The following is a 26934-nucleotide window of genomic DNA, read 5'->3' on the forward strand; positions in this document are numbered from 1 at the left end:
AATATATATACATCATGTTAGCGACATATCATATTTTATTAAAAGACACGACGGGGTGCTTAACGGAAATTACCTCACTACGCAGGAGATAGTGTGATAGGCGCAAGTGTGTGAGCAATACATAGGTGTACTCTATTCCATCTACGGTTTACTTTACTCTCAAAGTCCGATGAAACGGAAATCCGACTTGACCGGAGTGAGACTAGGCGCAGCACCATCAACTTCACGTTTTTTGGAGGTACGGGGTTATCACACTTGCAATTTCCTAACTCCAACCGACTCTAGAGTAATATTCATGACTGAAAAACCCCCGTCACAATGCTTTGGCCTGACTCAGGATCCAAATCTGGGACTTGGTTTGAGGTTAGCTTTAGTGACGACTAGACCATCAAGGCAGTCAGATAAAGTCCTATCTTATATTTCTTTCATTTACAATTTATGTACCTACTTATAGTATAAACGTGAATGTTATGAAAATATTATAGGTATGTTTGTAAAAATTAAACCCAGAAACTGCTAAATGGATTTGGATAAAATCGGACATACAGATAGACAGCATATATGTACAATGTCCTATAGTAACATATAAGCTACTTTGTATCCCTGTTACTTGCTCCCAAAGGAAATATTTAAATATTAAATCTGATTTTGTGCAAATGCAATGAATGGCTACAGTAAGTCAGGGATCTTTGTAGGGGGCAAGGCTTTTTACGTGGGCGAAGCTGCGGCCAACACCTAGTTATATAATAATAATGTTTATTGAATTTCCGGTTGGTCTAGATTCATGAGTAAACTGTCCTTGGTACTTACTAGATTTCACATTTAAAATGACTGGATTGATGTAGTTTGTTTCATTGTTTGTAAGCACATTGCCCAAAAGCTACCCGTTGGATAAAAATTCTAATTACTGAAAAATATGAAGCTTTATTCTGGTCAATATTTAGTTAATGTGTAGTCACAGAATTAAAATATATTAATTTCATAGCATCACTACACCGCGCCGGGTTGATTTGGAACTGGTCAAATTTTAATTACAAAATCAATAGAGAAGAAGATATCAATAAAAAGGAATGTGATTTTTTTTGCTAGATGTCATACATAAATTGCTTTCTATAAAGGCAAGTTTAAATATTTTTGGTAAATTAATATTTCTTGGTAAAGGATAGATCAAAAATTACTTTCAACTGACGGACTTTATGGAATATAATACCAATGGAAGAAACAAGAGAAGTATGGAATCGGTCAAAGTGATTATCTACAGTATCTGGCTATCCCTATGGCGTAAGGCATGATACTATATACCTATGTATATTTTCTGTCATTGTACGTAAAATGATGTAAAAGTTATATAGGTAGATAGCTAAGTATTGGTATGTTCCACTTTTGAGGCAGTATATTATTATAGAATCAAAATCATTTAACCGTTCCCAACTTCACCGAAGTCATGGATGTATTTTGTTTTTGGAACCAAAGAATAGTTATGTTATTTGAATAAGCTTTACATTTAAGTAGAGTGTAATTTTACAAAAATGTTATATATATTTTACCTTAATTAAAAATTAACTTATATCACTTTGAGTTTATTATCAGATCTTTGCGGCATCCACGTACTGAATAATACATTTTTTTTATTAATTATTACAATGTTTCATCAATAGTTTCGGTATTTAGGTAATAAGAAATTGAAAATGAAACGAATGGATAAAATATTATTAGATTTTTATTATACATTTTAAGTTCGCTCTACAAGTTTGCAGTACACAGTTCACATTCAACTTTATACAGCTTAAAGTAATCTTTTTTTTGGTTTTTTCTCATCGTCGTTTTGTATAAAAAGTATAAATCAGGCAGTGACGGAAGCAGGGGTCCGAGGTAGGGGGGTTCAGTGCCAGCCGTGGCCGTGTCCGTGGGCGGCCCAGGGTTCTTCGGGCGCGGCGGCGGCGGCGTGCGCGGCGGCGGCGTACTGGGCGAGGTGGGAAGCCCTGGCGTGTTGAACCTCAGGGGTGTCGATCACGTATTGGCCGTCGTGGCTCAGCTGGATGTTGGCCTGCAAGATGATATTGTTAGAAATCTTTGTCACTTTCTCATATAGTTCAAAATATATAGGTATATATTTAGATGGTAAATTTAAAGTAATTCTTTGAAAATATTATAGAAATAGAAGTAAAATACTTTGTTAAGACATAATACCCGTAATTATATAACTTTACAATTCCATTGAATCTTATTATAATACTGGAATATAAACATACCTGGGGACCGGTCCATTTGCCGTATCCGGCGGCGTAGCCAGCGCCGTGGGCGAGGGGTGCGGCGGCGTAAGCAAGGGGGGCGTAGGCCCCAGCGTGGGCGAGCGCTCCGTGCGCGGCTCCGGCGTGCGCGGCGGCGTGCGCGGCAATGTGCGCGGCTTTAAGGTGGGCAACCTCGGGGGTGTCGACCACACGGCCGTCATGGGCTAAGGGAGCGGGGCCGTACTTAAGGAGACCTGGTGAACAATAAAGGTTGATAAGAAATAGAACGCTAAAAAATAATCTAATACGAATGTTGGCAGTAAGATGAGCCATCACGTCGTTATCCTTATCAAATTTATAAGAATATCCTTTTAAGTAACTGAATTGCAGCTAAAGACATCAATATCTATACTGTTCCCTGCGTACATAATCTAAAGATAATCAAGGCATACCAGCAGCAGGAGCGCCGTAATGAGCTCCAGCGGCGTAACCACCGCCGAGGTAACCGGCGGCGGGCGCCCAAGCGCCGTGTGCGCTGGTAGCCGCCTGCGCGTGCGCAGCGTAGTGAGCGGCCTTCGCGTGCGCCACCTCGGGCGTGTCCAGCACGTACTTGCCGTCCGGGCTCAGCTGGATGTGCGCTGGGGTACCGGCGTAGAAGGAGGCCTGCGCAAGGCAGAGGGTGGCTGCGAGGATAATCTGTGGACAATTTAAATTAGCATTAGGATAAGGAATGTGAACAATTTTTTAGTATCTAAAGAGAAATGATAGCTGCTCAGCTGGTTAGTCTTCTCTATTACCGACTGCAATTTTGTGGTATATTAATTTTCAATGTTATTCATATGATAACTTGCCTCGTAATAGAAGAAGTTCTTAAAGTAAGACTAAAATCTAGGAATTTATTAATATAACACAGACCGCGGTGATACTACATCAAGAAGGGTAATAATGCCTTGTATCCAATACATATTAGACGGTAACTTGTCACCGACGCCCTTCATGGGTACTTACAAAATACGTAAAATGTATTGACATTGGCCGCGAACTTAACGGAGCGAGACTCGATTTCACGCGATCTATGAAAACATTACCAACTATTTCACTTACGCACTGAATCACTGGGACGTGGATAATTGGTCACTTTCGACAACTATTTGAATAAGTTAATTATTTAATTACAGTTTTACGTTATCGCGGGTTATGTAGCGATTTAAATATAAAATACTGGACTTGTTTAGCCAAGTATTTATGAAAATGCTTTCTAATAGTATGACTTTTCTTTCTGGTATAAAATCACTTTTATTCATGGCAATTTGAGTATCAGTAAAAATCGCTGCTAAAACTGACTGGTTATTTAAACTGTATTCTTTGTATGTGTCAATATATTAATTGGAATTTCCACTCACTTTAACTCTTTTTAATCACGATAGTTATTTAACGGAAAACTGATTTGATCTATTTAAAACCAAAACCTATTCCAGATAAACAATTACTCAACACTATTGCAAAAATACGTGCCAATTAATAAAAATGTTCACAAAAGAAAATGTTTTCATATAACTTATAACGGCTATTACACGCATCGCTGAGCAAGTAACATGAATAATATTTCTTCACGAAATAACCAGTAAATAAAAATAGAATTATCGAGTAAATTTTTTCGGAACCGATTTTATTAACACCTCATTAGGTTCACGTTAATTTATCACTAATAGAAGACAGTCTTTGTCCTTCGAATGAAACATAATTACGTTAAAGTTAATTACATTACATTTCATAAGAAAATTACGATGAAAATGAAACAGGTTTGAAGATTAATCTATTATCACGAGAAACAATTTTGGATATCAATCTAAATTAACCTACAGGTAAAAAGCAAATTAGAAACGCCCACACGTTGACAAATGACAGCAAGACTTGGCTTAATAATGTCTAGATACTGTCCAGGATAAAGATGACAGTGATTGGTTGCCTGAACAAACGGCTTCACAAACTAAGTACAATATTTATACTAATAAATTTGAAAGTAGGTTGCCTGTTATCGTAGAAATCCACAACCGAACTAATGGTTGATACCAAAGGCTTTCGTAAAAGTACTTTATGTAACTTGATATTGGATGTTAGGACTTAACAATAAGAACCAGTAATTTTATTGAATTCGATGTTATTCTACGTCATTTACGTATCCAGAAAAGAAATAAATATTAACTAGGGCACGTAGTATTTAATACATTTGCATGTTGTCAAACAGATACGATCTTCTGCAATAAATCCACAAAGAACAAAATGCCTTGCGATAACACATGTCATCTCATTATTACAAGTGATGAGACTCTAATCTTCGTCTCGAACATAATTTCGTAAGATAATCACAAATGCACACTTTGTGTCGTTAATCTGATTTCGCACGGCCTTTTACTATTATAAATACTAAATATAGTACATAACAATTAACCTTATTTCATCACGCTTGTGCTACGTGTGAATGGGGGGTTTTAGAAAACGAAAATTTACGAAACAGGTGACTCTGACTAAGTTATAAAACTAAATGTGAAGCGCGCACGCAAAAAAAGAAATCTTTACTGTCCGTGGACTTTTCGATGAGGTACAATAAGAAAAAATAAATTGAAAGTAAAGCTAGCTAATATAGGTCGAAGATCTATACGAAAAATAATAACATTTTTGGATATTTCCTGCATTATCTCATCCAAATACAAAAAATAGTTTCAATTGATTTATTACAAAATTTCATACAATTGAAACACCAGAATAAATTGATTTTAGAACTATAAATTTTTTCATAAGTTATATAAGTCAATAACTAGAGCTTCAAAATGACGCAAGCGCAGATTTATTGTAAAGTGGGATGATTTTGCAACGCGTTGGTCTGATAAAGTGCTTGTGTTGCGTTCCCGGGCGTGGCATACTTGCACGCAGTCCGTTAGTAAGTGTGCTAAATTGTTAGTAATACTGTAATTTAGGAATCCTAGCTACATACAAATAGAAATACAAAGTAGAATCTACCGAGACTATAAAAAAAATCAAAGAATCATTGCAGAAATTTAATACAATAAGAATTTTATTAAAGTATTCATACGATTATTGGTTCATTATCTGCATGCTAAGCACCTTTACTAATTTCTTCAATTGTTAAACAGGTAACATTACAGTATTGTTCGATAGATAAAAGAACAAACATCCATTGTTCTATACAGGAGTAACAAATCACATTCTTACCAATGTTACTCGTTTATTCAGCGAAGTTTTTACTGATAATGCCCGAACAAAACAAATTGATATCGATGTAACATAAAAAAGTCAGAGAACCGCAACTAGATGGCAAAATAAACAACACCTAAAATCTAATAGAACAAGATTTAAATTGATAAATAATGAGATACAGTGAAACCATGTATGAAATAGATTTGAGGATACCTATATAAGTCTCTTTAACGAACATAGTACTAAAAGTGAATTAACAAAACCCAACAATTGACTTTATCACGTTACAAAATATAAATTCAGCACGCACCAGCAATACTAACAAATTATTGGTACCTGATGTGAAACCGCATAGTTCTGATTTACTACGGTCGGGTAATAGAAAGTTTCGTATTCTAGTAATTGCTAATTAAAATTGCGATTTAAGAATATTGTTACTAAGACATGTGTGGTTAAATATGCGTGATCTTATTAAATATTTCAATAGAAGGTTTTGATATATCTAAAAAGCCTCTGTGGAGTTTTATCTAGAGCGTTATAGGATAATCGTTTTTACAAATATGTATGTTTATACGTTGAAATTATTCTTATTCATGTCTGATTAGTAAGTACATTTAAACTATAAAATGTATAATTAAATGCTAAGTGATCTACAAAACTCATAATTTCAATGTCTTTTAATTATAAATTTAAGGCTGAAATGGCCACAATTTAACATTTAAATTACGTCGCATAAGTATGTTGTTGGTAATAAATTTACGTCTAGGAGTTTTATTCTCTTGCCTCAAGCTCTCAATCTCGTTCAATAACTATAAACATAATTATTCATGTACTATTAATATGCTCCTTAACAATAGAATTCAAACTTAGAGCAGTCTAAAAAATACAATAATCAAAATTGTTTAACTCAAATACATTTCATGAATAATCGAGCAAATAATACGTTATCAAAACATCATCTCGCATTAAATAACAATTTATTCTATCTACATCTTTTACAATGAACTTATAATACAGAAACAAGCTGGTCACTTAATTTAGCTCATAATTCAACACTTGTGCACATAAACGCAACCTAATTTCTTAGCAGGTTCTTGGTTTGATCGGTCGTGCAAACGAATGGGGCCATTTCATACAATTGAACGTATAATGGACACAGCCCTGCGGAAAGACCTGCCCTGTATTGCAAAGTTCTGTTGATTTATCATTTATCTCTCTTAGCAAATCAAAAACTTTCATTGACGTTAGTATTATGTAAATTTTATGATAATAATTTTTTAATTAATCAAAATATATGCGAAGAATTATTAGAAGAAACTAAGAAGTATATTTTATCCGTTATAGACAACGGGCGGTGATTGATGAGCACAGAGCATAAAAACATAAGTATCTGCACTTTATGTTCGATGTAGAGATACCACGAAATGATTTGTCCTTTACGTCCGGAATACGTCTACAATTCAAGCAAAATTCATTGCAAACCATTAAAGAAAACCAAAGGACATCAAACAAAGCGAACTGTAATTTGTGGGCGTCGGCCTCATATCGACTCGCCTTTGCATTCTGTTGCAAAATGTTTTGCAATAGATCGGAATTATCATTCGACGAACTGGTGCACAACCGTGTAATGCAACGCTCTTGCTTAAGAGGAAGGGGGCGAGGAAGTGCCAGGGAAGGTCATTGCTGGCCATGGAAATTATAATTTCACTCAAAGGCACGTATTGCTTTCATATGCGAAAAGTAGACAGAAGTTCGAACACAATTACCCTTCGTTTAGGAATCAACTGAATTCAATACTAGTTTCAAATTTAATTGGGTCGTTTATTATATAACTTGCACACATACAAAAACCATTTGATCGTTTAAAATACATTTCAAATTCAATATTAAAGGAAACAGCATCTAATTTCCATACTAAGACGCCCGCGTCGAATGTAAATACAAATCTGATAAATAATGCATTAAATGAATCATCTGTTGTTAGCATCGGACGAATCATGAAACACTGCCGCCCACCGGGCGCGGAATGTCAAGATGCGCGCCCGCCCTACCGTTGCTACGCAACTAAATTAGCATGTTAATTTGTGAATGAAAGTGATAATTATGGAACTTGATGTTGCGATAGAGTTGTAATTTCATTTATCTCTAATCGTATGGGGTTAAAAAAATATTGAAAGTTATAATTAGATGAAGCTATGTTTACATAAAAATGCGTTTTTCTTTAGTCACGCTACTTTGTATTAAAATGAGATTTACTGATAATAAATGTTTTGGATTGAATGAATATTAATTACCAATTTTATCAATATGAATCATATATTTGCTGTAGAGAATAATATATTTTATGCAGTCCTGATTTTACTCTCTATTATGATATTAGATAACTTAAGAGATGTATTTTAAGGGTTAATATCTTAAACATGTAACTTATGTTTTAGTTAATTGAAGTTAGTAGTCGACATCTCATTCCGGATGTTATTCATCAATTGTTCATTAAGACCTTGACATAATGTAATGATTTTATGATTCAAAAGATTTATATGGTAAGTACAAATTGTGGGTTGGGCCGAACGCCTTGTTACCGACTTCTGAATTAATTACTTGTTTGTATTCCGAATTGTAAATCGAATTTGGAATCTTATTTTAACGGATTTATTTATGGATCGATTTTTGAAAATGTATCGGTTATTCTGGGTACTGTATGCATAGTACTAACAATATTTGGAATTCGTATAGCATATGAAATTCTCCATTATCCAATGATATAGAAAATGCTATGAAAATCAAGTTTCCGCCACTTTTGATATGAGCAAGTTACGGATGAAATAATAGACATAGATCGAGAAATTGATCTTCGCGGAAAAGTAATACGATGATGGACTTTTACTTTTTAAATTTTATGGAGTTCCATAACATCTTTGCTTTTAAATTATGTTTTCACTCACTTAGTTCTTGTTTTGCACAATTCACATTGTTCTTTTTTTACTTTTTAGACACTTATTATTTTCACTTTTGCGCAAATTTAAAAATAAATGATGGTGAAGAAAAACTATTTTAAAAGACAGTGCAAGACAATTTGAGGTTTACATTAAATTATATATAAATAAATATTATAGGAAATATATAAAAAATACGATAAAATTACTCACCATAGACTGCATGATTAGTGTTTTTATTTCTAAGTGTAGAGATCTCAAACGAACTAACTTAGGCGCTGCTGGAGCCAGTACTCGCCTAGAAATTTTCGCCTAAGCGATGTGTGAATGCAACCACCTTCCGAGTCGGAATGTCGATTGGCCACAGTGCGCCCCCTTATATATGAAACACCCCGCTTGGCCGTTCGTAATTGGAAACAATTAGTTGGCCGACAAGTGCAATGCTGTAATTTTTAATTTGCGAGATGTACCAGGTTCCGCCGGAACGCGAGCTATGGGGATGATTTGATATTGTAATTAAAAATATGTATGTAAAACAAACATGACTTAAATGTTCTAGATCATTCTTCCTTTGTGTACTTGGCTATAAGCTTGGCATATAACTTTTTCTTTATTTGAATTATTATTGCACTGGATTTTTTTGCGCTCATTGTAAAAATAACTCTTTAGGGTATTCTTGCATGGTCACATACTGTACAAGTTTTTTTAGTACGTATTGACGTTGAATTATTATTGAATAATTCAAGTTTTGATGACATGATTTTAAATATCGAAGTGTTTTTATTTGTGTACTTGTATCAGCCGACATCTTGTGTTCTTTTTATTATTTTTTTATAGCGTTGGTTTTCGATTGGAAATCTAGAGTGATATTTAAATGCCAATATCTCACAATGTCTTTAAAATGCAATAGTTTACGTACTTAGATATCCTTATATTTTTGTTTATTAGACATGTTAAATTTGATACATCATAATTTTCAATTAATACATACAAACCTTCATTTGATACAAATATAACTGAACTTATGACCTTCACGACTTTTCTCGATCAACTGCGCCATAGTGTCTCATAGTAAAAATATAGAGTTGACATACTTATTCATATGATAAATGGCCATTGTCAACATATTAGAGACACCTACCTGACGGAAGTATCCGAATCCTAATTGTAGTATCAAGATCAGCTTCTTTGCGTGAAGTTGATTTTATATAATATGTACTGTGATTAGTGCATGATATGGTGATAAATCTGTTATCTCATGATGTCGGTAGTTAGTCATATGAGTGGGACTTTAACTAATCAACTTGCGTAAATAAAAGATATAATGTCTAAATAAATAAATTCACCAAAAAATCGAAATATATATTTTCTCTTGTGAATTGAATTGTGTCCTTGATCATTAGGCATATTTTTAGTGGTCCTATAAAACCAAGCCTCGGTACAAATGTTCGTGAATCGTAAAATGGCTCGTGGCAGGCGTCGCATGCAGGAGTATCTGGGATTACAGCTGCTGCACCATGATATTGAATTTTTCTTACCTTGATATTCGCTATATTCTATAAATAATATCTCTAAATCTCTTGCTTCCATACTCAATTTCATATTATATTCTGCTCCTAGTTGTATTTTCGCAACTTTCGTATGAATAAACTACTATGTAACTGATATGTAATGGAAAGGTCTCAACAGGCGGAAGTCGGGAGCTTGATTCAACAATCCATAGACCTATGTAGTTTTATGAAGCTGTATGTATTCATTATTATTATGACGTGAAGATTAATACATTCTTTTACAACTTTCCATAAAAACTTAAAATACGTGAATAAGTAGGTGTTGAGCAGGTCAGCAGTAACACAGTTTGCAATTTAAGGTATTCGCAATGCGATTGGAAAAAAATAAAGCAAAATTTTTAAGATAGTTTTTACTTACAAAATGTCGATAGCAGATTTCCTATATTGTAATCCATCATAATTCTGTCAAGTGTTCATTGCCTAATAGTGAAGGAAATTTGGCTTCGGTTCAAAACTCTACCCCGGATAGATCGATATGCTTAGAATACATACTAAGACAATGCTCTATAAGGGTCAATCTGTGCATAGTTTAAATTATATGTATTTATATCGTTATTGCTACTATTAAAAGTCATTTCTGAATTCGATTTTCAAGTTGAACAACTAATTTTCATGTGAGTTTATTGGTTCGATATCTAGAACTCGTAATCGTGTTCGATATCTAGAAATAATCGAATAGACCATGTGCAAGATTAACACATACGCAATTTTTTATCCTGGAAATTTGCTGCCGTGGACAATAATTGACCTTTCAATCTAGTTTTTGAAACAGATGGCGTTGACGTAGTACGGATTGCGCAATGGATCGCTATAATGATGTAAGGCCTTTTGTAGTAGGAAAGGCTCTTCACGCGAGAGAAGCTGCGGGGAAACCTAGTATTTTTATAAATTCTACAATCCGTTCATTGTTATGGACACTACAGCCGAAGTTTAATATTGAAGCTTACACTTTAGGGGCCATAGACAAAATGATATTATACATTGTTAACGCTAATAGAAACAAAAAAATGACATAATGACATATCATAATGATAGAATATCTTTTGTTTAAGATTCCAGCTTTGTTTTCACAAAGCCAGTCTAATAACCAGTTGCAATATAAGCTGACATAGTGCCCGCTGGACTGATGACCTAAAGGATATAGCGGGAAGCGACTGAATGAGCGGCTTACCGTCAAAGGCGGCGTAATATTGAATGATTTGTTTCATTCTATACTATGATGGATGGTGACGGTAATTGACTTGTCCTGTATTACAAATAGGTTGGAATATATATTAGAATAACGCGTAACTATATCAAAAAACGATAAAATATGTCACAAAAAGTTTTGTGACAAATCGATCTCATTCAGTCATGTCTAATATCGATATAGGCTTGAACATAAAAAATCAATTCTAAATTTGAAATTCGAACACGTCATTCGAGACACTCAACCATCGTCTTACAAAAAGGTTAAAGGCGACAAAAAGTGTCAACATTTTCTAAACAATTTTCATCCAGTGTCCTAAAATATCGTAAGAAGCTCGGCAATCTGTCAATATTTTGTTTAATGGAGACGAAAGACGCGTTGAGTAAGATAATGTGTCCCTCCTATTATATTGCCATTTGTTACCCGTGTTTATATTGATCGTTGCTACATCGCACACAACGAGATTCGTCGTGAAGTATTAGGAAAATGCGTTGATGACTACTGCGATCCTAACAGGCCGGTTAATAGAGTTATGTTAAACGAATTTGTATTATAAGATTTATATGGTAGAGCCGATTTTGTTGGTTCACTCCAGGCATTTTTAAAGGCATAGGTTACTTGATATTATACCAACCGCTCATATAATTTATGATGAGCAAGAACTTAGTCTACGCGCCACGACGGTCAAAGATACGCATCGTAAAAAATTTGCTCGTAATATATATTTTACCACAAACGAAGTCAGGGTAACAGCTTGTCTAAGCTAATCAGAAAGGTTTAGTTACCCTTTAACATAGTAATCGCTGATTTCTCACGTGTACGCGAATATGTGACAAGAAATTAAATTTTCTAGATGCATCGTATATAAAGTAATTATTTGATGTATGACTGAAGATGATGAATAAGTGCCAATTACTTTGATGTTGGTTGACTTAATTAGGATTTTGTAACTAGACTTTGGGTGTCATTAAAGAAAGAGCTCATTCCTTGATTACTCATTTGTCATCACAATGGTTTAGTAGGAGCGTGCCTAAGATGTAAAAATAACGGAGTGGGTTTGATTCTCAAGACAAGCCATAATAATTAATGTTAGTTTATTAACTAAAAAATGATTTGCATAACGTTATACTATGTAGCCCGTGTGGAGAAAGGCTTGACCGTCATTACATCCTGGGAAAAAAATTAGCTCAGTAATAACGCTACAATTTTTGCAACTCTATACGTTAAGAAATAAGATACGATTTTATTAAATATTTGATTTCTGAGATAAGATGGCACATATATTTTACATATTTATATACTACAGTATATATATTTTTCATATTTTAGCATACTTTCTGCGTCATTTAGGAATGATATCGCTTAAATGACCACATACATCATAGCATCATGTCAACGTCATATCAACATGTAGCCTTTGGTACAATACAGTGGCTGACGCAACGAATAATTCATAATTTCAATGGCACGTAGTTTCCTCATACTTTCCTTCACCGCTAGACCGTGATATGTAGTACTTAGTTTCGAAAAACTTATTGGTACAACGGTTATAAAGTAGAGTTGACGAAGGCGCGGAGCGTGAGTGACTGAGAATTTATGAGACGCTGGTTCGATTCCTGCATTGGGAAAATGCGGTAATATTTGATATGAGCTGAGATGTAACCAATGTTTAAAATATATTGGCATGTATGTAAAGAATATTGATTTATATTTTATATTAAAAATACTTTAGTTCATAAGAAACAATTATTATTTGAATATTTGGGTACAAAATAGTGTTGTCGGAAGTACTGAAATTTCTACTCACTTCCTTTGGCTTATTAATAAAAATCGTACACAAATTCATTATTCTGATATAGACATTAGCATTTATTGACGACGTCGACAATTTACTGACATAACCCTTAGAATCTATAATGGTCCAATTATTAATTTGTTTATATTCTGCTATAAAAATATAATTCATTTAATTAAATAAACGACGACGCCACCCAGGAAGAATGACAGACCTTTAAGAATCAAGGCATAATATTAAACATTTCATAAATAAAGCAACTTATCGAACGCTCGTACAAAAGACATCAACGTCGTCCATAACCAGCGGATACGACTTTATTGCATGTTACTGCGGAATTTGACTCAACTTTTATTATCATGAAGTGAAAACAATATTGCCATTAAAAATGATATTTCGATATGAGAATAAAGTTATTCTCACATACTATGTGCTTTAATTATACTTGGACACGGATGTAAATGTTTGTTGATTTATGTGACATTCACAAAGAATCATAATTAAATATGGTTAATGATAGATAGATAAATGGTTTAGCACTTACTAAATTAACTACTATGGATTAATATTACACATGGCTTAATGCAATTTTCATTGGAATATAATTTGCATATTACGGTAAATGAAATTTCTTATGAAACATTTAATAAGGAATATTCTAAGTTAATGTGAAGGTTAGGGTAAAGTTTATTACATCTTAACTTCATTTTATCCGTGACGATATGCAAAATTATCACTGACGTATTGTGTAAAAGAAATTAAATAAATTGGTCATTCAGTAATATGTCCATAACCTTACTATAGCATTTATAGTATGTATATTATTAAAAGATAAAAAAATGGTTTAGATTATCATGGTATTTATAATTCGCATAACTAAAAATATGCTATGATCAATCGTAATTATTCTAATTAAGTGCTTGATAGCAATTTTTAATTATTTGAATTTTAATACTTAGTCACATCTGTGATTTAAATCTTATTTTTTTAAATAATTTTTCGTAAATATTTCACGAGACTTATTTTTTTACTTTTATTATTTTTATTTAAAAAAATCATTATTTGTAGCACGATTCTTAAAATAAACTCAACTATCATCATCAAAGACTACATCAATCATACAAAATAGTAAAACAGTACAGGACATAACGTAACACAATTTCAATTTTTAAAACAGCGTAAGTACAAGTTGCGTGCAAAAAAATCGTGAGTGTTGCAACCGACAGGTTATCAAGTTGTTTTACTTTAAGCGCGTTTTTGTCGCTTAAGTGAGCTGTTACAGAAATTACTTTATCGATCGTGGAAACACGACATCTGTTACACGAGCCAATCTGAGAAAAAAAATTATATCATCGCTTCATTTACCTGATTTTATCGCGGTTTATATTATTATTTTCACCCTGGCCCATGTTCAGCAGTTAACTTCCTGCGGCTGATGATGAAGTCATAAAATGATGACGTCAAGGATGCATTACCATCCTCACTGGTGAGGACAAAGAGGCCCTCACCTACCAGCCTTTCACTAACCACCTCAGTGGACTACCAGAAGAAGTAAAGCAGAAGAAACTCCAAACTTGCTTCTGGCCATCAATTGTCAATTACATCTTTGTTTTCAAGTGTTTCATCTACAAGTCATAATAGTTATAAACTCTTAAACGAATGCATATCACTGTTAAAATGGGAACATATTTTTTCGCATATATAATATGAGTCAGAAGTTAGATTGTGAAGGTGCTTACTTTTATTAATATGTTATGAGTCTAATAAATATTGACTCAAACAATTAAATAGACAAAAAAATCACAAACCTCGTTATAGTGATTCATTCGTCATCTAGCAATTAATCTATGCAGAATAAGACAAAGAGCATTAGGTTTCCATCGAGTCTTCTGCGACAAGCGTGCTTGAGATGTTTATGTAACAAAAAGTGCGGGGATAAAAAGATTGGCCACTATGTTTGGTTAACATTTGATTAAATATCTGTAATTACACAGCCTCTGTGGCGCAGTTATATAATAATGCAGAGCTCAGGCCTCGGATACGAACCCCGATTTGGGCAAAGTAATATTGGATTTCTTTACTCATGATTTGAAATTTGTGCTCGATAGATGATAGGCTAGCCCCTTGTCGCATAATAGGGCGGAATTCACACAGCGGAAAGTTGTTTCAGTAGATTCGACTCTGCCTACTCCTTTGAGGATAAAAGGCGTAAGTGTATGTGATCTGTAGGTAATTAACGAATAAAAATAATCTCTTGCTTGCTGTGGTCAGATTTTGTATTGGATAAAAATGAAATCAAGTTTAACAGTTCACTAATATTCTGTGTGTGAATACTAATAATTCAAACATATGACATTAAAAATACCCTAAATTATATTGATAATATAATAACAACTATAAAACCACTGAATATCGAATCAATTTCATCATTGCCAAATTATTCATCCATTCCCACTTTACCGAAATGCCATATATCATATGTATGGTAATTTAAGATATATAATAAGAAAAGGGTTAAGAATGCAAGTAAAATCCTATCATCATCATCACTAGCCACATAAAGTCCACTGCTGAACATAAGCCTACCCAAAGATTTCCAAACGGACCTGTCGAAAACAAAATCTTATAAATAGGCTTTAACACAATAAGGAACATATTACGTGCAGAATTCAATTAATTAATTATAATTGTAACATATCTATAATACGATATCGTTACAATTTAAACAGATAAAAGTCACAATAAAATACCAACACTTATCAACACCAATTAATATAAAGTCAACATCCTTGTGGCGAAGGAAAACATTCAGAAATCCCGCATTCCATAAGAAGGAACAATTTGTCCGCGAGGTGACAGGTGTTACGCCACCTCTCGTTTCGTCGAAATCAAATCAGCGCGGTATGTGGGTGATGTCAAGTGACCACTGCATCGCGGAATAATATCTTACGAACCTAACATTGAAGACCCTAAGTACTCTAACAAACTTTTTTTCACTTTGGTAGAATACTAAACTAGTTACTACTAAAATTTGGACCAGTAGGTTTCGTTACTAAAACTTATTGTTCGAAATTTAGCCGCGAAACGTATTTGTTGTTGGTAAAGTATTTGTAACTGATCGTCGCCTACTGGTCAAATTTCGACCGCATTTCATAAATTTTATATTTCTTTATACATGAACTTTAATTATGCTTAATCTCACTCTCCGGGTGCTTAATAAGGGATACAAAGTTTTCGCGTATTAATCTCATTAGAAATACTTAGTACCCGAAAATAGTCTTTTTTGGATGGTATACAAATATCGTATAGGCACGGAATGTACATAAAGTATAAATCCTGTGATGGTAGCATAGGTAAGTATGTTCGGAATCACCTCTGTTTCAATTTTGAACAGGCCAACACAAAAGTGTCCACGGAAAGATAATCCCCTTACATAATTAAAAACTATAGATGCCACTCTACTATCAGGTGCAGTTGTGTATGTAAGTCAGTTATTGCAGGTTGGCATGAGAATCGAACCCAGTAACTTACGATATTTTGCCTAACTACTACCGGGACCATAAGGGATAACGAAATCGTATGTAAATAAATATAATATAGGTGAGAAGATGAAATTACAATGAATAAGGGCTAATAAAAGAAAACGATAAATCTATGTAGTGGTGAAAAATTTATGTTCACTGTTTAATTTTTGTTTTTTACATTATCTAAAAATATGAAAGCCCAAACCCTCACGCGGAACTTATTACCGTGCGTTAATGACATTGTTTTAATCACGTGAAAGGCTCAGATAGTTGCGTGTATTAATTCATTATTAAACTTTCTACATGCTAAATGATACATCATCGAGATAACTGAGTAAGTAGGTGCGTTGCGCAACTAGCTCGTGCCCGCGTCTTTGTTCGCACTTAATTGCTCTAAACTCAGCCGATTTCGATTTAAACATGAGTTTATCATACATCTATATCGTTAGTAAGTAGGTAGACGTCCAACTAGCTCATTCACAGCGATTATTTTCACAACTAGTGACTAACATAGCACATCGAATTAGCAAGCTGATGTGGTAGTGGGCAGGGCACATAGCTCGCAGAACTGATGGGGCAAGAAAGTTCTGGAGCCACGAACTGGCAAGCGCAGCATCGGACGTCCACCCACGAGGTAGACAGATGACCTCATAAAAGTCGCCTTTGGGGGAGGCCATGTTCGGAAGTAGACATCCCTCGGCTGATGATTTTGCTGATTCATTTGTTTATGTGCGGTATCGCTTACCATCAGGCGAATGGCAAGCTCTTCTCAATATTCAAAGCAATAAAAAAAATAAGATAGAGGAAATTGTTTTGATCGCCATCGATAGGTACTTGATAGTGTAAGACCGCGAGGGTGTGTTTAACTCGCGTCTTGCCGTGAGTAAGTGGTAATAAAAGACATTCAGATAGCGTATTAGGCCGTTTTACACTGAAGTAAACTAAATATATACTAATATATGAAATTAAATAAGTAAAAAAAAATCTTCGTGTAAACCTTTTTGGGATGCATTAATGAATCATTAATTATTGATAGTAATTATTCATTAATGAATTGTCCATATGCGGGCCACTTCCAATAAGTCGATCTGGAAATCTTTGGGGATGACATGTTGCGGGTGATGTTGAATGAATTACTGTTTAAAATTAATTTATTATAATCGCGTAGAGCATACTGTTTGATGTGGGTAGATAAGATTACTGATAAGTTTAATCCAACTTACCCTCCTACATATTATAAACTTTATATTACAGTTACATTTAAACAAAAGACTAACATCACTTAATGCAGAATAAATTAATACAATTATAGGTTCTTTACAAATGTGTTATGCAAAAAAGATGGACCTAAATTAGTTTATCATAAAGGTTACTACAGTTTTTCCTACTTATGTAATTTAGGTGAATAACACAAAAGCCTAGTAAAGACGGTTATAAAACTAGTTGCTAAGCGGCTCCACACGGCGCCTAAAGGGCCTAATAAATGGAAATATAAGTGCCGTATAAAATTTCATTCTATTCGCTTTAATGAATAGAGAAATGCAATACATCGGATTACTTACCGCGTGGTGTGAAATTGTATTACGATATTAACACATAGTTTTCGCAATAATGTGTATGTAAATACGTTACAAACAATAGCAATGTAATAGTTTAATGTGTATTTCATAATTTTATGTTCTGGTTAAGTATTTTAAAGGCGAGCGACTATTGTTCGGGTCGCGAAGTTTAGATCTTAGTTGAGGATAGTGGAGTTAGTTTTGGTTTCCAATGAATAAAGAGGGTGTGAAATGTTGGTTTCATGCATACAATTTTTTTTCAAGAACAGTGAAGGATAATTTTTTGTTTTTGTTTTTTTTTTAAAGTCAAAAACTTATACAGAATTTATAAGATTTATTTGTGGTACTCCGGTCGAGCTGGTCAATACGTGCTTCGTTTTCAATGCGTCAGTAGCCCACGACGAGTTATTTCGTCCATACTCTAGATAAATCTACACCGTGGCATCACTTACTTTTTACATACCTCAAATCATCCATTAAAATCCTGTTTAATTTCCATCGCATTAAGCCAGAGCACACTTACACAAGAATACACAAAAAGACTGTGTGAAACTTATTGACAATCTTCGAACAAGGATTAATATGTAATAACACGTTCAAATATTAGTTTCGCGTCGTTTGTAAGGATTAATCGAGCACTAGACCCCATTATTCTAATCGTGTAACGAACATCAAATAAGTATCCATGAAAATGGATGTTGAGGCTTGATTTAGACACACCAACACGATATTTATTCGATTAAATATACAATCTATCTATATTTGCTGTTTATTTATGTCGAACCAAGGAGTTTATTCAAATGTAGATTTTTCTCGAACCCTTAAAAGGGACCAAATTATAAGTTTACATATTTTTTTTATTTGTATTTCCCTAATATTATATACTTACTTTTATGTAGAGACAAGTACTAATATAGATCTGCTTTATCTAAACATCAAACCTTAATATTTTTATTTATAAATAAATACTTAATAAACTATTTGTTTCCTATCTATCTAAAAGCACAGATCTCAAATGCAAATTCTAGGCACAATACATCATGGATCCAGCAAGCCCCGTTGCATATCAATATATTATTAAGACTGGAAGTGGGTGGCTCTGAATACTTGCCTTTGATTACATATAATAGCTTGGCTAAATGCGCACAAAATACGACCGTACCTACAATAATTCAAGGATGTATTACGAAAAACAAAAACCACTTTTACATTGTGACTTTACTGTAATTTGTTATATAGGAATTTTATGTATTATGTGTAAGAATATCATTGAGTTTATGAAAATAGACGAGCTGTTTTAATCTGTTAGTTAACCATAATCCTTATCAATCATAATTGGACTCTCTATAACATAGTTCAAAAACGTTAATGAGCGGGTGAAAAGAATCCACTCATCCCTGATATCCGGATATGAAAATAGACTTATAATATGTTATGTATTAAAAAATAATTTAAGTTTCATAACACTTAAAAATAGATAAATAATAAATATATCTAAAATAGATCTAGAAAAAATGCTGCCACAACTACTAATGACATTTCCACATCTGGAGTGTTAATTAAAATATCATTTATTCAATCAGCCTGCCGACGTCGACAGCTCACCGCAGGCCTCTCCAAATGAGCGCCGACTATCCCGATCTTGAGCAGCACGCATCCATCCGCTATTTGCCGCCTTTTTGAAGTCGTCGGTCCATGCGCAGCTGGACGTTCTCGCTACATCTACCCAACCGCGGTCTCCACTCCAGCACCTGTCCACTCCATCGACCATCCGTCTGGCTGAAGGCATGGCCAGCCCACTTCCATTTCAGTGTGCTAATTTTAACCAAAATATATTAGCGAACATCACACATTACACAATCCGCTTTATTAGACTTATGTCAGTAAACTCTAGTTATTTTCGTAAGATAATATTTAATGCGTACGCGCAGTGTTAATAGCATTTAGTCTAGACACTTCAGTGTTAAGATACAGGACGTGAGGTTCATACAAATGCATTTAATACATTTTTCTCGTCTCATGTGTGCAATTATTAATATGCATTACGTGCATTTTAATTTGTTACTGCGCATATAAAAGTATAATGTGGCCTGAAAAAACTGCTGCGCAATGGAATTTCTCACTAATGAAATATAAATGTATCTTAACAATAAAAACTATATGCTATGTAGAATATTTGTTGCTACCGGGTCAATCCGTGTAATAATTAGTTTGTAAGTAATTAAATAAACAACCTTTATACGTGATTATGTTTTGTACTAGTGAATTTATTTAAATCATATTAGTAATTACGTAAACTGCGAATTAGTATCATCATATCACAGGATGGCGAGCGCAGCAGAATACCAAACGATACTTTGTAATTCAAGGTGTTGGATGGTGTTTCTGGTTTACTGTTTATGGTCGTATCGCTTACTATCAGTCGAACGTCAAGCTCGTCTCGTCATTCAAAGCAATAAAAAAAACATTTTTATAATTTAATTTAAAGTACCAAACTGCAGACTGCACTCTATCGGTGACGTACGCGGCTCGGGCCAATCGCTAGGATCGGAAATCTACCTCTAGCTATTCGCCTTGAACGTTACCAAGTAAAGCGAGATTGCAATGTATATTTAGTAAAATTGCAAAGGACGGTAAGACACGGACATATACATTGGATTTATTTTAATGAGATAATATCCGGTAATGGATATTTCACGGAATCTATGCATTAGCAATCATTACATTACGGCCTTTATATTACCTAATTGCATTAGTGGCAAAGTTAATTTTAATGTTAGTCTATTTTTCCTTCAGCTTAAGGGTCAATTCTCTTTTAATAAGTGATCTTTATTATCTTCCAATGACACANCCTTTTTAGCGGGAAAAATGTGCTTTGTCGCTACCGTCACTTGAGTGGAACGGTTATGTTGGTTTCATCTCACCTGCTTGATTGCTTTTCTTTTGCTATATAAATTAAAAGCTGAAATTAAATGCTGTGGGATGATAGTAGAGATGTCAAATCAGTCGTTAGTAAATAGGTAACAGGAATATTTTTTAAAACAATGGAACATGATGTCACATTTGCTTCAGCGATCAGTACATTTTAAAATGGATTGTCATCTCAGCTATATGGGCATGAAATCGTGGTAATTTTGTCCGTGGCGTGGTCAATTGGGCGGCGAGCTGTAATAAATTTGCCACCGGTAAACCACGAAATTCAAATGAATTAGCTGTCATCGGTATATCAGAATTAGTTGACGCGCGGGTGCCAATTATTTAAATCTTGTAATATTTCAATGCAAACCAGCGCCTTACAGCAAATCGATACCCTGCAAACTGCTCAGCTCTATCTATTTCTTCAGATGAGATCCCGCAGGTTTTCGTGTTAATCCAATATTATGACATCAATATTATACAAACTACGCAGCTATATTGCTTGGGATGAGATCCGACAGGTTGTAGTGTCAATCCAAGCTGGACACCAAGAATATCATTTTTATTAATAAAAATTCTTGCACGATTATCTCGAAAATTAAATTATGTCGAATATTATAGCAATAGGCACTCCCCTGACACATTACAAAAAACTTAACATGGACAGTATAATTCAAAATTTAAATGAAAAAATACTATTAATTTACTTCAATACAATATTACCGACTTGCTAGTCGCTACTAGCCCTTGTTAGTAGGCGTAAGTAAGAATAGACCAGATTAACAGTAGAACTGCAGCAAATGTCAAAAGTTATGCTCACGGGCGCTCGTGACTTCTCACTGCACCAGGGCCCTTATTCTCTATGCCACACGTTACTTTGATAGTGCGTTACAAGCACGTAACGCAACGCGTCACGTTTAGGACTATAGAATTTGGCATACAGAATACCATTCCAAGCACATTTCACGAAGATAACATGACACGGCCGCGTTACGCATTTACGCTGTCATACAGAATAAGGGCCCTGGGGCCTTATTCTCTATCCCGCACGTTATTTTAACAGTGCGTAACAAGCACGTAACACAACGCATCATGTTTAGGACTATAGAAATTTGGCTTACAGAATACCATTCCACGCACATTTCTCGAAGATAACATGACACGGCCGCGTTACGCGTTTACACTACCATACAGAATAAGGGCCCAGATTGTCTATGCTAGATAACGAACATTATCTACATAAAGATTTTTTTTGTTCATTTGCGTTGTGTATTTATTTAAACGGACACTTAGCAATATTAATCATTTATCAGAATTGAGGAAGTTATGAATATCTATGAAATATTTCTAGTCACGGACGTTATAAAGAAAAGATAGACCACACTCAGTATGCTAACCTATTTATAAATAACTGTTTACACTTAGACATAATATACTTCACCAAAATAATGTGAGTTCAAACTACAGATTTAAAACGTCGAAGCCCTTAATTTGTTGTCTAAATGCAGTAGATAGAATTTTAATATCGTTATTGTATGAAACATATTTATACTTGCCTCACGATTATTTTACTTAGTGATAAGAGTAGTTCTACCCACAAAAGAACGGATTCAAATGTCCTCCTGCCGAAGCTCTTCAGGTTAGTATTTAATAATAAAATAAACTTAATAGTCCCTCCTCTTCAGAAGGGACTATTCGGAGCCCTAATCCTCAATCGTTGGTATTTTGACAGACCACACTCACAGATCTGGTGGGAATCCTCTGTGAATATGCACAGGCATATTCTTAATTTATTGTAATGTCTCGAGCCCCCTTCCTGAGACAATTCTTGAGCGCTTAGTCCTCACATCATCTCCATTTCCCAACATCATCCATCACCAGGCTGTTGCAGTTATTAAGCCGAGGGTAAGCCCTATAAACTTTCAACACGGACCCCCAGAATTTTCCAGAAGTTCCACTAAAAAAAAACGGATTTACACATAAAAGGATTTCTTATATCTATTTTACATTGTAATGTAATGATGAAATTTAGCTTTAGTATGTATTTACTCCATTGTAGGCTATCAGTTATTCGGCAGATAAGGGGCCACTGCTTCAGTATACTAATTCGGTCATGTCGGCAACTTTGGTTGCTCTCAGATCAAATCATACGCATACAGTCCTACGTGGACAATCATAGAATGTTAACAAAACCAGACGCAATCCAAATTCAAATTTGCCATTCTCAATACAATCTATGTATATTGGTTTTTCAACACTTTCATTTATAATTCAAAAAGAAATTACATGTCGGAAATAAATAAGTGCACATAAAAGAATCAATATTACAAATGAAAGATATCACGCAATTAGATACACTAGTGATTATAAAGTTAATTTTACACCTACTTGAATGAACAACGTAACGAATGCAGTCTAGAAATAATAGAGTAGTTGGACCAAGAATAAATTACGAAACGTGTTCACTGTCTACCTGGGGTCAATTATTGGTAATATGTATAAGTAAGTCTAGTAGACCGTTGCTGAAGAAACTTGTGACTTTCAATATTGTCTTTTTGGATCCTATCATGGGAACCCGGAAGGGGCTGCAAGGGGGTGCAATATAATTGAATGATTATGGGAACTATCGATCACAGAAGTTTTATTATGGTTTAGCATATGCAAATACCCACGCGATTTTTATTTGAAATAAAATAAATAAATTTAATCATAACATATCTATTACTTACTTATGCAGATTCACCTCCCTAAAAGTAATTTTGGCGGCGCCCATGAATCCTATACTTAAAATATTCTGACGAACTGTGATTTGTTAAATGAATGCGAAAATTGATGTTACATTTACATAATTTATAAAAATTGATAAACGTACAACGTAACACACTCGATGCAGGCCGCTTTTGACAAGTACGACTGGTGATCTTGAGCAGAAGTCTATTTTCAGCAGCGGCCGTTGACAGTCCATGTAGCTGATGATAATAATGATAATACTAGATGTTTTAATATTCTTTTGTTTAAACAACTTCATATATTTGGTGTAGATCGGTGTCTACAGGCGAGTTACAATAAATCACAAGACAATTTACTTTCGTATTTGCCAGCATAAATTAAAATAAAGTATTTAAAAATTTACTACCACAAATAGCACCTCTCTCTCTACTCACATTTCGGCAAGTCACCTGCCATGAAAAGAAATCAAAAAGCTTAATCAACTTCATTCCGTTTAATACCAACTTCGTTTTCGTTATTTGACACCACAAGGATACGAAATATAAAATAAATTCCGATAAAATCCTTCACTTCGAGAACCGTCTACGTGATCGCTCATTCTTCCTGCTCTTTTTATAATTTGTTCTAGTTAATTAAACGTATGGATCGTAAGAGTTAAAACATGCAACTACCAGGAAGCCGTCGGCGTTTTACCAAATATCACAAACCTTTCTAGATCGCTTTTGAATATTTAACGATAGAAGACTGGGTTCTGCAGTTTTTAAAAACATTAGTGGATATTTTTGTTGATTTAGTTTTTCCAAGACAATTATATCGCTTGATTCATCAATAACTCATTGTTTACATGAACACAAAATGGTAATCCATGCATAAATTTATTTCACCTTTTGCAGATGCACCCATCTTATTTATCCCTGCACCACCCTAAAGTTGACTGGCAAAAATGCCTTTGGTATTAAGTCCACCTATATACTTCTCTGTATATAAAGTATATAAATAAATAATCTAAAGTCTATATTATTGTTAAAGTATGTCATCATCAAGTAGGGTCACTGTTTTTGTCATTTCCATACTACCAATCCCGTTAACTCATATTGTCTTGTTTCCATATTACATTAGAATTTACAAATTACACTATGCAACATTTTATACATGGAATACCTATCCAACGACTGTGCAAACAACCATCAGCCACGCCACTCCGATACGCGTATAAACATTTCACGAATATGCGCGTTCAAAAGGTCCCTTAAAATAATAGAGAACGGGATCGAAGGGCGATCAAATAGTTGAGAAATAAGGCTAGTGGCCAGCCCGAATGCCGCGGCGAATGTCATGCCTTCACCGTACTGGCATTCAGCGCCCCCTACCGACATGACACGTTAATGACACAAATTACCGCCGAAATAGAGCTTATTACGTAAGCCATTCGTACACGTGAATGTTTCAATTCGTCCTACTGCATCGCAGTTAATTATTAGTTATCTATGGTTGTTATATTATGGGTGATAGTATGTTTTTATTCATATTTCGAAGTATTGATAAAATTTAAATTGTATTATTGTGGTATTTGCAAATAACATCAGGTCAAATAAACAAATGTGTTTTTTTGACGAAAGTTGATATTTCGGAAAGTAAAATTCTTGCACTACAAAAAATTTGGTCCATATAAGTAGTTTCATAAAAAATTTAATACCCCGTCTCAGTGTCGGTTATATATTCTATAACTGGTAAACTCATCGACTTTAAAACAATCTTACGAACTAAAACCTAATTACATACTTAATTTCTTACATTTCAATTTTACTTTTACATTAATCAAACATAATGAATAATAATTAAGGTAATAATTACTTTTATAAAATATCAACGAGAACAAAACAATACTCATACATATTCAAAATAAAATTAATCAGTGCCGACATTGATTCATTGAACACTAAGCTTTAGGAAGTAAAAACAATACACTAAATCATTTCAACTTAATATCGTAAGCTAGAACAATCCTGACTCATAAATCTAATGCAGAACGGTACGATGAAAAATTAACAATATCATTTAAATGACTGACTGTTCCAATGACTCATAAAAATGTAAATCCAATCGGAACGAGTTATAATATTGACCTATATAAGAATGTACTTACAAGTTTCATAGCTTTTTATAACAAAGTTTTATTTTACGGCATAGCAAAGTGACTTTACTGCATCTGGGCCCTTATTCTGTATGATAGTGTAAACGCGTAACGCGGCCGTGTCATATTATCTTCGAGAAATGTGTGTGGAATGGTATTCTGTAAGCCAAATTTCTATAGTCCTAAACATGATGCGTTGTGTTACGTGCTTGTTACACACAGTCAAAATAACGTGCGGGATAGAGAATAAGGCCCCTGATGGTAAGTCGAGTCGCGTCTGACTCTACCACACGTAAATAGATCACCCTTCGTCAGTCAACACAATTATACCAGTTTGAGATCATATATACACCGACTGATACCGGAACGCGGCACACTTACGTAGTCTATTTTGGCGTTTCTTACACCATGTTTAAGGTGGTCGTTGTCTGGCCGGATACCATTTACAAAGGTAACGCAAGGAGCTGCTGAATCACCTAAGACTGTTCAACTTTATGCTAGTTTAGTAATAGGGTTGCTATATATTATATTACCCCGTGCAGAACACTGGCCTACTTTTCTACTAAGAGGGTAGTAAAACTCTGAATTAGAAATTATGAGATTGACAACATAGCCTCATTGAAGTCTATCTTAGCTTAGTTTGCTGCTATTCGAAAAAAACAACGCGGAACATTAAAAAGCTTCGACGAAAATCCATCGCATTGCATCGAAGGTCAATTGCAAAGTTAATTACATTCCCTTTATGAGATGGAATGCCTTGGGGTCGAACCGATACCTCAAAGAAATACACACTAGTAACATTTACGAATTTTTAAATCCGTAATGTTTTAATACAGTTTTAATTATGCCCTTAAGCACATGTCATTTATTATGAACGGTATGCAATAAATAATTAGTTTAACTAGGTATATTCGTGACGTGTATAGAAAATCCGGTTTTTATTCCCAGTGCCAATGACGTTGTCGTGCAGCTACGGCAAACTACTTCATAAGACCTTTAGAAAAGGTATAGGGGATTGATGAAACACTAGGTGCAGATATGACCAAGATTAACTTTTAAAAATTTCTTCTATGGATTATTTTTGTAAGTCGTCTGTAATACTTTCACATACTAACTGCCAAAATCGCCCT

General features: G+C 34.3%; 1 protein-coding gene across 1 annotated transcript; it reads right to left on the reverse strand.

Moving 5' to 3' along the window:
- Positions 1-1702: 1702 nt before the first annotated feature.
- LOC115441357 (pupal cuticle protein) lies at positions 1703-8739 on the reverse strand. Its single transcript, XM_030166121.1, has 4 exons — positions 8600-8739; positions 2684-2927; positions 2253-2485; positions 1703-2047 (listed from the first exon to the last, which is right to left on the reverse strand). The coding sequence occupies exons 1-4, from the start codon at positions 8609-8611 to the stop codon at positions 1883-1885; spliced, it is 654 nt and encodes a 217-aa protein (XP_030021981.1). The 5' UTR covers positions 8612-8739; the 3' UTR covers positions 1703-1882.
- Between the last annotated feature and the right edge of the window lie 18195 nt (positions 8740-26934).

This window comes from Manduca sexta, chromosome 9 (assembly GCF_014839805.1).
Source record: "Manduca sexta isolate Smith_Timp_Sample1 chromosome 9, JHU_Msex_v1.0, whole genome shotgun sequence".
Taxonomy (NCBI): Eukaryota; Metazoa; Arthropoda; class Insecta; order Lepidoptera; family Sphingidae; genus Manduca; species Manduca sexta.